A 14,619-nucleotide genomic window follows, 5' to 3' on the forward strand; every position below is an offset into this window, starting at 1 on the left:
CGCTTTGTGCGTCCGGCCAGTTCCCTGAACAGAGCTGGCCCCAGGCCGACCACACAGTAGCTGTTTGAAAGGACTGACCCAAATAGGAACAACTGACCCTCCCCGGGGGACGGCGACACGGTTTGCAGGGTGCGGAATAACGGCGGCCGGCCGGCTTGCAGTTCCCAATGACCATATTAGAGATAAGGACCTGGAGGTCCCCGAGGCCAGGCAGCCCTGGCTCTGGTCGCAGCATGGACCCCTTCCTGGTCTCGGTTCCAGGATGTCACTCAAAAAGAGCCTCCTTTTCCCTTATGTGTAAGACGGCGGCATCTTTCGAAACTGTCCGCGCTAGCGTTTCCCCTGCCTGCGAAGCCCCAAGCGACGGAGAGGGGAGACTCGGCGGCACAAACACGGGCTTTATTAGCACGCTTCGTTGCGAGCGACGGCCCGCACCGATACCGCGGAGGAGAGGGTTCTGGTGAAGTTGGGGTTTCCCGGACTTGCAACTTGGCGCTGGCGCGCGCCGGGGGCGGGGTCACGGGGCCATTTCCGGCGGCTAAGGGCGGCTAAACTTCAAAACTTCCGACGGAGCCCAAACCCTCCATGCTCCTCGCACACACCGGAAGAGAATCAGGTTTGGGTCAGATCGCCTCCTTCGAAAAGGAAAGGACCGATCTTCTTTTTTGCAGAAGTCTTGCCAAAACGACTTCCGCCCACACCCAAGATGGCCGCCGCCGGCGCCGGGAGCGGGGAGTTTCGGGCTGTGGGACGGGTCACTGGGAGGGGGCGGAGCCTCCTCTCCCCAAGTTCCGATCCCACCAGGACTGGATGAAGCGCGTCCAGCTGGGGCTTTGCCGCATCTGCGTCGCTGTGCCCGCGCTCTTCGGGCGTGGAAGTCCCTTCGGGGTGGGAGGAGGAAAGGGTTACATGAGTTAGCTTCTTCTGGCATCCCGAGTCGGAGCCCTCCACCTCCGGAATCCCACCGCTGAGAAGCGGCGGACCTAAAGACCGTAGATTCCAGCATGCCGTGTACCGAGGGGGCCTCCTGACCACTTTAGGAAGCTCGAAGGATCGCTTGGGCTCTTAGGAATGAGACTGGTTAGATCCTAGACACTATGCCAGGGGTGCGGGGAGAGGACGCCTAGGACCCTGTAAGCGCCAGAGTCGGAGACTTAGCATCTAGAAGACTGGAGGGCAGTTCAAAAAAAACTAATTCTTTAGTTGAGGCCTAAGAACCCGGATATCCGAAAGGGGCCGACCGGGAGCACAAATAGCAGCATGCCTCGTGCCCCAAGGATTTGGGGAACCCAGGAGCTTTAGCTTTCTGAAGCACGACCTGGACTACAGATACCGGCATGCCACGGGACTCAGGAAGGGTCCGACAAGAGCGGGAAGAGGCGTTCCGGAACTACAGATCCCGACATGCTTTCGGGCCGGCGCTCACCTTGAAGGAGCCCTGGAACTCGTCGCTCATCCTCCGGAGCTCGCGGCCGTAGCGCAGGGCAGCCCAGAGGTTGGGGGGCGCTGAGCGCGAGCGACCCCGGAAAGGGCTGGGCTCTTCCTCCTCCGTCCCTTCATCCTCCTCGGTCCCGGCGGGGTACGAGCTGTGGCGACTCCGGGTCTCCACCGCCCCAGCGCCTGCACAGGGGGCGGGGGCGATGTGAATCTCAGCTCCTCTGCGCCCCCAGCCTTGCCGAAGCCCTCAGCACTAGCTCCCCGCCCGCGGATGTCACAGTACGCGTCGTCGGAGCCCCCGTTGAGTTCCTTCGTATGTAAATGAAGCGAAGCTCATGGGGCTTTTGTGAAGATTCAAATTAACTTCTCGTGAATCCCACACATCTTAATTGAACCCCAATAACAGGCCCAGGCCCTTAGTGTATTAAATGGCCTTCGTCTGTGTCTAGCACAAAATAAGGAAATCAGTAGTATAGTTTTCAGCGCAAGACCATGGGCCCTCCCAGCCCTTCTGGGGACCAGTCCCCTGGATGAGGAGTCAAGGCTGAACTCCCAGTTCTGCAAGTGATCTGCAGGTGCCCATTTGTCTCACTGTCTTGGCCTAGGGAGACCTTAGGCTCCCCCCCCCCCCCAACAAGAACCTGTCAGCAACATATCTGTACCTCCCAAAGCACTTGCTTTGGAGAATGAGTCTGGAAGGGTCTGCTGACTTCTTAAGGTGATGATTATGGAGCGCTCACTATGTGCTAGCCTCATTATGCTCCTAGCCATCCTAAGAAGTGAGTACTAACACTGCCTCCATTTTACAGATGAGAAGACGGAGGCTTAGAGAGTTGAGACTTGCCCAGGGTCACACAATGTGAAGCTCTCACGAAGTCCCTAGAGGTTGGCTGGCAACCGGAGTCCAGCGAATTAACCATTGAGCTACACCTCTTCCCTCGTCAGACCACCCTTCCACTCCCAGAGCTCACGTGCTTACCTCTGTGTGGGGATAAACCCATCCGCTACTAGTGGCCGTGTAAAGGTCCCAAAAGAGAGTATGAAAGTGTAAGCCGAAGGCATTCGCAGCCACCTCCCCGTGTTGAGTTTGTCTGGCCTGTGTTCTGTGCGCCGTCCCCCCACTCCTGCCAACCCCACCCCCATATCCAGACCAACAGAGACCTAGAACCACTCCCAGGAGCAAAACCCCAGAGCTACGTTAATAGAGTGCCAGACAGCACGGAGCAAATGCAGGGGGACACGTTTGGCGTCCACAGCAAGGCACATCTGTCAGGGAAGGCATTTTGGAGGAAGTAAAGTTTAGGCCAGGCTTTGAGGCCAGAGGATCACAGTGTCTCATCCTCTCGCCAAGAACCTAACACAAAGCCCTGTGGGTCACTTTCAGGGGCTGCAGGGCGCCCATGGGGCCCAGCTCCAGATACATGGCTAAGAAAGCCGAGAAGGGAAGAAAATGCCGGATCCGGAACGGCCTAGGCCAAGAGGAGGGATCAGAGCTCCCGGCTGTTCTGAGCTTCACCACGGTCCAGGCCTGGAGGGCAGGTGGGAACTCCAAGGTAGACGTGGGGAACAGGAAGCTAAATCGGAAATCGGCATCGGGGATAGAGTCTGGACGAGTCAGGAATAGAAAGACCCCTGATGAGAACAGGCCCATCTGAGGGGCACTGTCCGGTTCCGTGGGGAGCAGGCAGAGGCAAGGGTCCGTAGCTAGATGGGCCCCGGCTCCGTCAGATTGCTGCTTTGTGAGCTTGGGCCCTGTCCTAACCTGTTGGGGCCTCACTGCCTTCCTCCGTGACCTGGGGGCAGTCCCCGTCTCCGAGGACCACCCCGACAACTGATGAGACCAGCAGAGCACCATGTTCTGCCCCTTTTCTATCCCGAAGCCTCCCAGCTTCCCAGTGAGGCAGACCTTAAGTCCTCCCTATATGACAGACGAAGAAACGGAGTCACCTAGAGGTGAGGAACTGGCTGGAGGTCACACAGCCAGCCGGCCGCTTAAGCGCTCAAGGAACACCCGCTGTTCTTGGCTGGCTTTTAAAAACCACCCGGGACCATCACGTGACAGATACAAGGTCCAAGACTCAGAAAGTGAATGGCTTGCAGGGGGGCACTTGGTCTGGGCACTGCCCCCTCGCCCAGGAACCAGAACAAGCAGAAGTGTTCCCTGTGTGTCAATTCATTACACCCCCAGCACACTCTGTGAAGAAGGTTCCTCACAGCCCCCATTTTACAGGGGAGAAAACCAAGGCACAGAGAGGGTAGGTAACTTCCCCAGTGTCACACAGCTAGTAGGTGGCAGAGCTGGGATCCAAACCCAACAAGTCTGGCTCCGGGGCGTAAAGCCCCCATGTTTAATGCACGTGCCCCAGGTTCCCAACAGCGCACCGTGGGCCACCCTGGGGGTCCAGTGTGGGGAGGACACCTCTGGGCCTTCTGTGAGTGCCAGCTCTACCGGGAGCCCATCCTAGGGGTAGGTTTTTGTTTTGTTTTTTTTACCAGAGCCATGGGTTTAGTAATGCCAATCCAACCATTGTCAAATGGTGATCATTTGTATAAACAGCTTTTTTTTTTTTTAACTAAGCTTTTAAAAGTCTCCTTCTCTCTACTGGGAAAAAAACCCAAAAAACAACAACTGAAGAATTTTCTGTGAATCCCCTGGGGTCACTCTGAACCATCCCACCCTCAAATCGGTTCTCAGCCACACGCGATCCCTGGGCAGGGCAGAGGTGGCCTCTTCCCACTCTGGGGAAGTGAAGCGGGTGGGAGAGGGCGTGGCTTCTGCCTGGGGGTCTGGGGGTGAGCTTGGGTGGCTGCTGGGGCTCATCCACTCACACCGTTTTCTCAGAGAGCCCGCCTGAGGCGGGGGTGGGGGAGCGGGAGAGGCCTCTGGCTGGAGGGGCCCCAAGCCCCAGCAAAGCTTCAAGTTCTTTACCAGGGGGCTCCAGGGTCAGCGCGTGGGGCTGGACACATCCACGTTCAGGCTTCTGAGAGCATCCTGACCCACTTAATTAAATTAAAATCGTGGTGTTCCCTGGGGCACGTGGGTGGCTCAGTCGGTTAAGGGTCCGGCTCTTGATTTCGGTTTCGATCATGATCTCACGGTTCATCGGTTCAAGGAGCCTGCTTGGGATTCTCTTTCTTTCTGCCCTTCCCCTGCTCACATGCACCCTCACACATGCTCTCTCTCTCTCTCTGACTCAAAATAAATAAATAAAAACCGAAAAAAACAGAAACCGTGGTTTCCAGGCAACGTGAGGCAGTGAAGCTTTCCCATTAGGCAACGCTGGTTTGGATCCTGCCCCCTACTACGGGCTGGGGCTCACATACTGCTCACCCCGCCAGCGGGTAGCACACCCGGCACCTGCAGGCCTCAGCCCAGACTCCCTGTCTACCCTAAAGTCATTTGGGGTACAAAAATCCCTTACTGGCCTGCAAAGAACACAACCCGTCTTGCTCAGAGCTGATGAGATCAGAAAACACTCTAAAGTAGGCGCTGGCAAATGTTTTTTTTATAAAGGACCCGAAAGTAAGCATTCGGGGCACCGCAGGCCACACAGTCTCTGTTACAGCCATCCGGCTTTGGGGTCATTGCTTGGAAGAAGCTGTAAACAATATATAATTGGCGATGTTCGTGTATTCTAGTAACATTTCAAAAATATCAAAGCCATTCTTAGCTCATGGGCTGACCAAAAAAAGAAAAAAAAAAAAAAAAAGGGATTTAGCCTGTGGCTGTGGTTTGCCAACCCCTGCTCTAAACTCAACTGTATCTGTCTTCTGCCTGGAGCCTTCAATGGCTCCCCACTGCCCAGGAGGTATAGTCCAAACTCCTCGGTGTGGCTTTCAAGGCCTATACATACATTCTCGTTCTAACTTCTACTCTTCTTGTCCACGTATTGACTCAGCAGATCCCCGCTACAACCCGATGAGGGAGGACTAGTTCTCTTCTCATTTTACAGATGGGTAAACTGAGGCAGACAGTTAACTAGCCTGCTCAAGCTCAACCTGCTAACAGAAGACGGACTGACGTCTGAACCCTGCGGTCTGACCACTGGGCGGCCTTCCTTCCCTCTCTGCCGTCCACACACCCACAGCTCGCCACCCACCTGCCTGTCCCAGGCACTGGGCTATGCGCTGAGGCTGTCGCAGCCCCAGACGTGGCTGCATCCCTGCCCCGGAGACATTTCCAGTCCAGTCCCGCAGGGGCCAAGGGTCAGGGAATATGAAGAGTGACAGGACTCTGCCCGTCTGGAGGGTCCAGGGGCTGTGGCTCGGGCAGGCCATTGGCACTTGTGGATCTTTTATGGGCAAATCACTTGCTTTTTATTTTTTATTTTATTTATTTACTTTTGAGAGAGAGAGAAGGAACAAGTGAGCAAGGAGCAGAGAGGGGAGGAAAGAGCGAGAGAGAGGGACAGAAAGAGAAGAGAAAATCCACGAGGGGCAGAGAGAGAGACAGAGAGAGAGAGAGAAGCAGGGCTCACCCAATGCGGGGCTCGAGCTCCCGACCCGAGAGATCATGACCTGAGCTGAAATCAGATGCTTAACAGACTGAGCCACCCAGGTGCCCCATATTTCATTTTATTTTTTAAAGTTTATTTATTTTGAGAGAGAAAGAGAGAGCATGCTTGCGATTGGGGGAGGGGCAGAGAGAGGGGGGGGGAGGGAGAGAGAGAGAGAGAGAGAGAATCCCAAGCAGGCTCTGCACTGACAGTGCAGAGCCTGACTCAGGGGTCGAACTCCCGAACTTGAGCTCATGACCCCAGCCGAAGTCGGAGGCTTAACCGACTGAGCCACCCAGGCCCCCCTCATTTGCTTTTTAGATGTTGAAAACTAAGTCAAAAGTTTAAGAACTCCTGTGCAGCCCTCTCGTGCCATGGCTACCTTCTCCCCTGCTGCCCTCCTCACACGTCCCTCCTCTCCTTCCCCATCTAGTTTCTCAGGTTGTGCCCCCTCTGGCACCCCCACCCCCTGTCCTCATTCATCCTCGGGACCCAAGGAGTCCTCCCCCCTCACAGCCACCTGCTCCTTGCCCCTCCTTCTCCAGCCCTGCCCTCACTCTCAGCCCCGTGGACAGGACCTTCAATAACTCCACCCCCAGCCTCCCCCCTCCTTCCTGGCTGGCCCCCCACCTCGGTCGCCCACTCTGGCGATGCTAGAATTCCCGGGGCAAGCTTCCACCCCACACCGACCATTGTCGCCCTTGTAGACACCCTCAAGCACCCCTCCCTAGCTGGGCTGAGGCAGACACAGCTCCGGTGAAACTCCAGCTCCCTGCCTGCCCCCACGGCCACCCACCAGCCGCCAGTGCGCCTGGAGGAGAGCACAGCCAGGCCACCTCCGCCGAAATTCGCGGCCGCAAAACCCAGTGGCGCCCTTGACGTTGCCCAGCACGCTTTCCGTACCTCGCACTTGGGGAGAGTCGGTCACTTTAAACCTGATCCTCTCTCCTTCAACCCCCATCCTTACTCCTGGCTCAGGACTTGGCTTCCTTTCCTGGAGAAACTGGAAGCACCCACAAGAGAGACTTCTACTCGTTTCCACGAAGCATCTACCCACCACGACGCACGCACCCATGTCCGCTGCCCCGTGTTTAGTTGAGCCACCCCTCCCCGGGCACCGGACACCCTCTCTCCTACTCAAGGACATCACTCCAGCTAGCCTGCCTTCTCTCCTGCTAGCCAGTAGTCCCCTGGCTCCTGGATTACTCCCATCAGCTCCTACACGTGCTATTTTCTTTTCCCTTTCTAGAAAACAAAAAAAAGTAAACAAACCCTTCCTTGACCTTCGTTGGGCCTTCGGCTGCTGCCCACCTCTCTGCTCCCTTTCCTGGAGCACAGCTGCCCAAAGCGGGTTCTCCTTTCTGTCTCCACCGCTTCCTCCCGTTATCCCTCGCCGCTGAACTGAGGTCAGCCCTCCAGCCACCTCGCCACCCAAACTGCAAAGGCCCCACGTTGGCAACTCCGGCACGCTGCTCCCAGGCCTCCTCCGGACAGAAGCACCCGCTTGCCGCGCAGGCCTTGCTTGCCCCCGGCTTCCCTCCCAGACGGCCGCCCGTTCCCGCTGCTCCTCGGCTGCTGCCCTCCGAAGACCCAAGCTCCAGGCCCGGCCCAGGCCCTTGCCTGTCTACACTCGCTCCCTGGGCCTCCCAGAACGCTACATCAGTGACGGACAACTCCCGCGCCTACAAATCCCGCCTTGGCCATATCCCTGCTGGAAACCTCCAGCTGGGTGCCCAAAAGGCACCTCTACCTCCCCTTTGGAGCCTAGACGGTGTCCTGCCCTCAGGGCCTCCGCATTTGCCCCTCCTTCCGCCAGATCTGTCTTTCCACAAATAGGGGCAGGGCGCACCCCTCACCACTTCCAACCTCTGCTCCACTGTGGCTTCTCACCGAGGCTGACCCTGACCACCTCAGTCAGAGTCACTCCCCCAGCCCCTGGAACCCTGGGTTCCAAAGAGAAAGGAATGACTGTTTCTTGCGCTGCCTCGCGGCGTCTGTCATATCATGTGTGTGTTTGTTTGTTTACGGCTTGTCTCTCCCCCCGCTCAACTAGAAGAAACTGAGCACTTGATCTAGGGGATGAGGAGCAACAGCGAGGTGGGGGCTGGAAAGCTGCAGCGAGCAGGGCAAACAGTGAGTGCAAAGATCTGGATGTTAAAGAAGTTAAAGAAAGTCTGTGGAGTTCAGCGTGACAAAGTGTGCGCGTGCAGGCTGGGCAGGAGGACTCAGGAAGCCTTCTTGTTCCTGGAAATGGGGATGGGGTCTTTTAGGCCCCAGCAGGTCAGGGATACGAGTTTTGTTTTCGGGTCTCTATGGTTCTCCCAGGCGCAAAACCTACGTTGGGCGCAGGGGAGGTGGGCACTACTGAGAAACGGCCACTGCTGTCCATTCTTCCATCTCAGCACTGGGTCCCCTGGGCCGGTGTGGGCAGACCTGCTGGTCCTGGAAGGGCTGTCTGTCTCTTGGGGTCACTTGCTCCTGGCAACTGGCAAGGATAGCCCCAGTGTGGGTGTGAGCCACAGGGCAGGAAAGAACATACCCGGGGCGGGGCGGGGGGGGGGGGCGGTCAGGCGCGATTTCAGGCAAGATGCAAAGCCAAGGGCAGGGCACCTTGGCGTCTTCCAGCCCTGCTTCCCACCAACAGCCAGATAAGTGTGACCTTAGGCAAGTCACTTCCCCTTTCTGGCTCACTGCCTGCCTCTAGGTGATCTCTGTCCTGGTCCTACACTAACGGCTACACTCTTTGACCATGGACTATGCACTGGCACTATAATTAAGTGCTTCCTATATATTTCTGCGAATCGACCCAACAGCCCTGCAATGGTGGTGATCATTTGCTGTTTCACAGAAGAGGAAACTGAGGTGCAGAGGAGGTCAGGGACTTACTCACAGCCACCCAGTACGTGTGGATATGGCTGGCATGCAGAGAGTTATTGGGCTGAGGGCAAGGCCAAGGCGGACAGGCAGGTGGCTGGGGGGTGAATACCTACCTCCATGGTGGTTGCTGCTGGCGGGCTGCCCCTGCTGGTGACCAGCTTCCCCGAGGAGGCCTGGGGCCGTCCGCTGGTGCTTGCCAGGGCCGCGGGGCCGGTCCCCTGTGGGGCTGGGGCCCAGGCCCCTATCCGTAGGGCTGGAGTCTTCCTGCTCACTGGGCTCAAACTCTGGGATCTGGAACATGCTCTGGGCTGTGGGGGCAAGATGGGAGGTAGTCAGGACACAGGGGGCATATGGTGTTCGGTGAAGGGAGGGGACAGCAGACACCTCTGGTTCTGTCTCCCACCTTAGAGCCCCAGGTCCACCCTGCCTCCCGGGCTCCCGTCTCTCGCTGGGCAGCTCGCTCGGCCTGTCCACACACGACCTAAATCTCCTCTTTTGGAGCCTTGGTGCTGTGAAGTAGTCCCAGGCCCCTCCCTAGGCCCCGGCCCAACCTGCCCTAGGTGACGGCCCACAAGTCTTACCCCAAGCCCGATCTCGAGGCCCCTGACCCGGGCCTGCCGCCTCCCTCCAGTACTGAGGGAGCCCGGCCCTAGTTGCCTGGGCAACGGGAACTGTCACCGACCCGGCCCAATCAGCTTTTGAAATGTCACTAGGGCTGGCCAGGGGGCGTGGCCGCTTCCGACCCAGTCTCCGCCCCCGCCGCGGGACTTGCTCCCTGCCTACCGCCTTCGTCCTGGGTCCCTTCCTCGCCTCCCGCTGCTCAGTTCCCGACATCCCTGGGCCTGGGACCGTGTGTGGGAGCAGATAAGGGATTCTCTGGGGTCCCCATTTGAAACCCGGAGACCAGCTTCTGCTGACAAGCCCTCCAGCCCCCTGGACTTTAGTCTCCACTCCTGTAAAATGGGGATAATGACACCTCCCTCAGGAGCCAGTGAACTTTGTAAACCGAGTGGTGACTACTGTGGGTGAAAACACTTTGCAAAGCTTTAGCCGAAGCTCAGCCGTCGGATGCATTCGTCGTTGCTGTGGTCACTGCTCTACCTGGATGCGATTGTTGTTGCTGTTGTCCCTGCTCCGAGTGGACTGGGTAGCCGGGTCGGGAAGTCCCGCTCCCTCTTCCCCCACAGTGGAAACCTCGCACCGCCCGCCTCGGGGGCACCACTCCCCGCGCCAGCTCTGGAGAGCTCGAGATAAGCGAGGGAGCCTCCTCCCCGGCAGGATGACTGCCCCGGCGCAGGAGAGGGGGCCCCGTTGTGGGTGACCGTAGGACCCGCGGGGGCTTCGCGCCGGGAGGGCAGCCGGCCAGGTGAGCGGGAACCGCGGCCGGCCAGGGCGTGGGGCGGGCGCGCCTCCGGGGGACTGCGGGGCCCTGCGGGTTAAGCCCGGGGGCGGGGCCCGGGGGCCATCTTGGCTGTGGGCGGAAGTTTCCTTCCGAGAGCCGGTGAGGGGAAGTCGTTACCGCCCCCCCCGCCCCGGCCGACTGGCGCGATCTCGGTTTGAGGATGGGCAAGACAAGCATGGGAACTGGCGGCCCCCCAAACAAACAAGGCCCGCCGTCCCTGGGCACGGCCCACCCGCGCGCCCGCCGGTTGCGCTTTCGCCCCAGCGTCTCGGCCTCCCGCTGCCTCTAGTAACCCCGGGCGCCCGCCGGCGGCGCAGCTCGCGCCAATTCTCGAACGGCTCCGCGCCGGGCGCGGCGCGACTCGGCGCGCAGCTGCGGAGCTGGTGGGGCCAGACCCTGCGCGATTAGCGTAGCCAACGGCGCCCGCGCAGGCGCAGGCGCAGGAGGGGGCGGAGCAGCGGGAGCCGGGGAGCTGGGGAGCCGGAGCCCCGGGTCCCAGCGACCAGAGCCGGCTCCCCCGGCGGCGTCCCGAGGACCCGGCGTCGGCCTCCTCCCGCCCCCCGAGGCTGGAGAGTGGATGAAGTGGGGGGTGGGGTGGGGGCAGCGTCGGAATTCCGAGGACAGAAGGCAGAGGCCGTCCCCAATCCGGATTATTGGAGGGGAGAGAGACCCCCAGTTTGGGGAGGGGGAGAGCTGGGGGGTGAGCGCCCCACCCGCAGCGGCCGCTGCCCTCGGCCGAAGGGTATCTCTCGGCTCTCCCCCTCCTGCCGAGACGACTCGAACGACCAAGGCCAGGGACCCCTGTCCTTCAGCCTCTGCACCCCCTCACCCCGCTCTGGGACTGGCCCAGGGAGGAGACCCTGCCCACCTCCCGCCTCTGCCCTCGCGAGGGACTGTCCTTCCACGCCCCAGAGTGAGGGGCCCAGGCCCCAGGCTGCCTGTGCCCCGCTGCAAGGGCAGGGTCCCTCTGTTGAGGAGGACGGGCCTGGCCAGTCGCAGCTTCTTTCCTCCTGAGCTCCCCGTCTCTGTCGCTGCACCCTGCAACTCCCACCCCTCCATATTTATTTCCCTGGCCCCCTGCCAGCCCCTCCATCTCGTTCTCTGGGATTCAGGCCTCCCTTCCGGACATGGAGAGTAACCTGTCTGGCCTGGTGCCTGCTGCCGGGCTGGTGCCTGCGCTGCCTCCCGCCGTGACCCTGGGGCTGACTGCGGCCTACACCACCCTGTACGCCCTACTCTTCTTTTCCGTCTATGCCCAACTCTGGCTGGTGCTTCTATATGGGCACAAGCGCCTCAGCTATCAGACGGTGTTCCTGGCACTCTGTTTGCTCTGGGCTGCCTTGCGCACCACCCTCTTTTCCTTCTACTTCCGAGATACCCCCCGAGCCAACCGCCTGGGACCCCTGCCCTTTTGGCTTCTCTACTGCTGCCCTGTCTGCCTACAGTTCTTCACGCTGACGCTTATGAACCTCTACTTTGCCCAGGTAACCATGATAACGGGTGGGGGGAGGGGGGGGGCCGTGGGGTGGCCAGCCCCCAGGGCCCGAAGGAATGATGGGCATCTCTGCTCCCAGGTTGTGTTCAAGGCCAAGGCCAAGCGCCGGCCGGAGATGAGCCGAGGCTTGTAAGTACATGGGACACGTGGGCACACCCGCCAGGCCAGGGGTTAGGGACCAGGCTGGTGTCCATTTCTTGCCCCCCTCCTGTGCAGTGCTGAGGCGAGGACAAGTTAGGAGGTGTTTGTGGAAGGGCTTGGAAAAGTTAGGCACCTGCGGCAGACGGCCCGGCAAAGGCATTGCACCCGTGAAGGGCAACCATCATGGAAACGGTGATGGCAGCGTGAGGGGAGGGGGTCCCAGTGTCTTCCGTGATGGAAGAAGGGCTGGAGGCTCCAGCCCTTGCAAGCCCCGGACTGCCACTTCTGGGTGACCTTGGCTGGCGGTGATAAGCCTGTCATTTGTATAACGTCTTACGGTTTAGGGAGGGAGAGCTTTCACAAACGTTTTTTACGACCTACCCGTGAGGCTGTTATTATCCCCATCTGAGAGATGAGGGAACTGAGGCCCAGCAAGGTAAAGCCACACGTTCAAGGTCATAGATGCGGCGGAAGGCAGAGTCAGGGCTTACATTCGACTCTCAGTCCCGTGCTCAGTGCACTGTGTCATAGGTGTCAGCCATACCTGACCTCACTGGGCCTCGGTTTCCCCTTCTGTAAAACCGGAGAGCCGGGGTGCAGACAGCGTCGGCCTGGATTGGTTCTGACCCTGGCGTCAACTAGGGTCTCCTGGGGGAGTTCGGGTGGTCAGTGAGCGCTAGGGACGGTTGCCTGGGGCTGACTGTGCTGTGGGCCGCAGGCTGGCCGTCCGGGGGGCCTTCGTGGGGGCCTCGCTGCTCTTTCTGCTGGTGAATGTGCTGTGTGCTGTGCTGTCCCGCCGGCGCCGGGCACAGCCCTGGGCCCTCCTGCTGGTGCGAGTCCTGGTGAGCGACTCCCTCTTTGTCATCTGCGCGCTGTCTCTTGCCGCCTGCCTCTGCCTTGTCGCCCGGCGGGCACCCTCCACCAGCATCTACCTGGAGGCCAAGGTAGGGCCCCAAGCCCCGATACCCGGGTGCCCTTCGGGGTCTTCGTGCAGTGGTCTTCAGGGTGGGGAGGAGACTGGAGCCTCCCTTCCCTGAGGGTCCCCTCTTGTCATCTGTGCCAGGGGACCAGTGTGTGCCAGGCGGCTGCGATGGGTGGCGCCATGGTCCTGCTCTATGCCAGCCGGGCCTGCTACAACCTGGCAGCCCTGGCCTTGGCCCCCCGGAGCCGGCTGGATGCCTTCGATTATGACTGGTACAACGTCTCTGACCAGGTGGGCGTTCGGCTCGTCTGCTGCCTCCTTAGTAGCCGTGGCTCTCGGCCCCCCATTGGCCTCGGCTCTGTCCGGGTGCCCCCGCCAGCACGACCGCGGATTGACACAACCCCCTGCCTTCCTAGGCGGACCTGGTGAACGACCTGGGGAACAAAGGCTACCTGGTGTTTGGCCTCATCCTCTTTGTGTGGGAGTTGCTGCCCACCACCCTGCTGGTGGGCTTCTTCCGGGTGCACCGGCCCCCGCAGGACCTGGTGAGGGCCAGTGGCGAGGGGTGGACACCGGGAATCCCTGGGCTGGGGTCTGGCGGGAAGCCAGCGGTGGGGCGGGAGAAAGCATGATGGCGGCTTCCTCCCCCAGAGCACCAGCCGCATCCTCAATGGGCAGGTCTTTGGCTCCCGTTCCTACTTCTTCGACCGGGCTGGGCACTGTGAGGATGAGGGCTGCTCCTGGGAGCGTGGCCGGAGCGAGAGCACCAGGTAGGAGCCCCGGCCTCCCTCAGGTCCTCCGGCCTGCCCGCCTGCCCTGCTGAACCGTGGGGACCTAGAGCCTGGTCTTGCCACTTTTCCCTTGACCCCACCCCCGCCATGGCCCCCATTTCCTGTCTGTACTAGGTAAGGTCCCCTCTGGCTTCCACCTCCCACCCCGAGATGCAGCTTGCCGCAGTCCAGAGGGTTCGGGCCCTGGGCGCTGGAAAGCTGGGGCACCGGGCCCTGTTCTGAGCCTCTCTCCCTCCCCCAGCTGCTGTGAGTGTGGCCCCGGTCACTGCCTTGGGACTGACCCTTGTTTTTCTGCCTGCAGCATGTCAGGCAGCCTAGGCTCCGGCAGCTGGTATGGCGCCATCGGGCGGGAGCCAGCCTGGTGCGGGGGCAGCCAGACACGGACCACTCCTCTGCTCTTCTCCCAGGTGCTGGGACCAGGTGGCCACCACCACAGTCTCTACTCCACCCCGCAGACGTGATCCCCTTCTGTCCTCCCCCCAGAACACCCAGACCCCGGTCCTCCCATCCCAGGCCCCGCCACCCCCCCGTGCCAAGTTCACCTGCCGCTTCTTGCCCGGGATCATGGGAGGCTGTGGCCGCCTCTTCCCCTGGCCAGCTCCTTGCTACTCTTGTCGTAGTGAGCTTGTGCTGTCCCCTAGGATGGGGGGCATGGCCCTGGCTGCCAGATGCCCTACAGCACCTTGGCATGACCTGCCGCCTCTGCTTCTACACTGGAGCCAGCTACCTCTCCTGCACCTGCCGCTCAATAAACAGTGTCTGTGCCCCTCATCCGTTCACGGTCTGTCAGTTGTCTGCTTCGTGTTCCTTGCACCACCGCGTCTTCGGTCGAAGGCTGATCGGACCCCGGCCCTCCGAGGGAGCGGCTGGGCTGGGCAGGGGTCACTTAACCCCCTAGGCTGGTGGGCAGGGAGAGGCAGGAGCCTGCGGTCCAAGGGGAAAGGAGGCCCGGAGAGCGTGTTCCCTCTCCGGTCTCTTCCTCACTTGAACGATTTCTACTCTTTCCTCAAAACCTGCTTCAAGTGTCCTCTCCTTTATGAAGTCTTTCGTCTCCAGGT

At 60.3% G+C, this 14,619-nt stretch overlaps 2 protein-coding genes across 5 annotated transcripts; one reads left to right on the forward strand and one right to left on the reverse strand.

Annotated features, from left to right (window-relative positions):
* Positions 1-383: 383 nt before the first annotated feature.
* BAD (BCL2 associated agonist of cell death) lies at positions 384-10,017 on the reverse strand. Of its 2 annotated transcripts, none has more exons than XM_043581523.1 (4): positions 9,912-10,017; positions 8,924-9,118; positions 1,427-1,620; positions 384-881 (listed from the first exon to the last, which is right to left on the reverse strand). In XM_043581523.1, exons 2-4 carry the CDS (start codon positions 9,108-9,110, stop codon positions 756-758), a joined length of 507 nt encoding a protein of 168 aa, XP_043437458.1. In that variant the 5' UTR covers positions 9,111-9,118; positions 9,912-10,017; the 3' UTR covers positions 384-755. The 2 variants fall into 2 exon arrangements, with proteins under 2 accessions (XP_043437458.1, XP_043437459.1); XM_043581524.1 differs by lacking the exon at positions 9,912-10,017 and adding an exon at positions 9,392-9,484.
* A 46-nt stretch (positions 10,018-10,063) lies between these two features.
* On the forward strand, positions 10,064-14,332 carry GPR137 (G protein-coupled receptor 137). Of its 3 annotated transcripts, XM_043581521.1 has the most exons (8): positions 10,064-10,176; positions 11,325-11,696; positions 11,787-11,836; positions 12,567-12,792; positions 12,912-13,061; positions 13,187-13,315; positions 13,422-13,540; positions 13,863-14,332. In XM_043581521.1, exons 2-8 carry the CDS (start codon positions 11,340-11,342, stop codon positions 14,020-14,022), a joined length of 1,191 nt encoding a protein of 396 aa, XP_043437456.1. In that variant the 5' UTR covers positions 10,064-10,176; positions 11,325-11,339; the 3' UTR covers positions 14,023-14,332. The 3 variants fall into 3 exon arrangements, with proteins under 3 accessions (XP_043437456.1, XP_043437457.1, XP_043437455.1); XM_043581522.1 differs by lacking the exon at positions 10,064-10,176 and having other exon boundaries at positions 10,335-11,696; positions 13,449-13,540; XM_043581520.1 differs by lacking the exon at positions 10,064-10,176 and having other exon boundaries at positions 10,337-11,696.
* Positions 14,333-14,619: the final 287 nt, after the last annotated feature.

Source organism: Prionailurus bengalensis, chromosome D1 (genome assembly GCF_016509475.1).
Source record: "Prionailurus bengalensis isolate Pbe53 chromosome D1, Fcat_Pben_1.1_paternal_pri, whole genome shotgun sequence".
NCBI lineage: Eukaryota > Metazoa > Chordata > Mammalia > Carnivora > Felidae > Prionailurus > Prionailurus bengalensis.

What these genes read in the sequence shown, in the direction of transcription:
- BAD (XM_043581523.1), bottom strand. Translation starts at nt 9,110, where the DNA reads ATGTTCCAGATCCCAGAGTTTGAGCCCAGTGAGCAGGAAGACTCCAGC. An exon ending in CAGCAGCAACCACCATGGAG is followed by an intron (nt 1,621 to 8,923) that starts GTAGGTATTCAC and finishes CCCCCTGTGCAG; the next exon opens with GCGCTGGGGCGGTGGAGACC. An exon ending in AGTTCCAGGGCTCCTTCAAG is followed by an intron (nt 882 to 1,426) that starts GTGAGCGCCGGC and finishes CCCACCCCGAAG; the next exon opens with GGACTTCCACGCCCGAAGAG.
- GPR137 (XM_043581521.1), top strand. Translation starts at nt 11,340, where the DNA reads ATGGAGAGTAACCTGTCTGGCCTGGTGCCTGCTGCCGGGCTGGTGCCT. An exon ending in ACCGGCCCCCGCAGGACCTG is followed by an intron (nt 13,316 to 13,421) that starts GTGAGGGCCAGT and finishes TTCCTCCCCCAG; the next exon opens with AGCACCAGCCGCATCCTCAA. An exon ending in GGCCGGAGCGAGAGCACCAG is followed by an intron (nt 13,541 to 13,862) that starts GTAGGAGCCCCG and finishes TTCTGCCTGCAG; the next exon opens with CATGTCAGGCAGCCTAGGCT.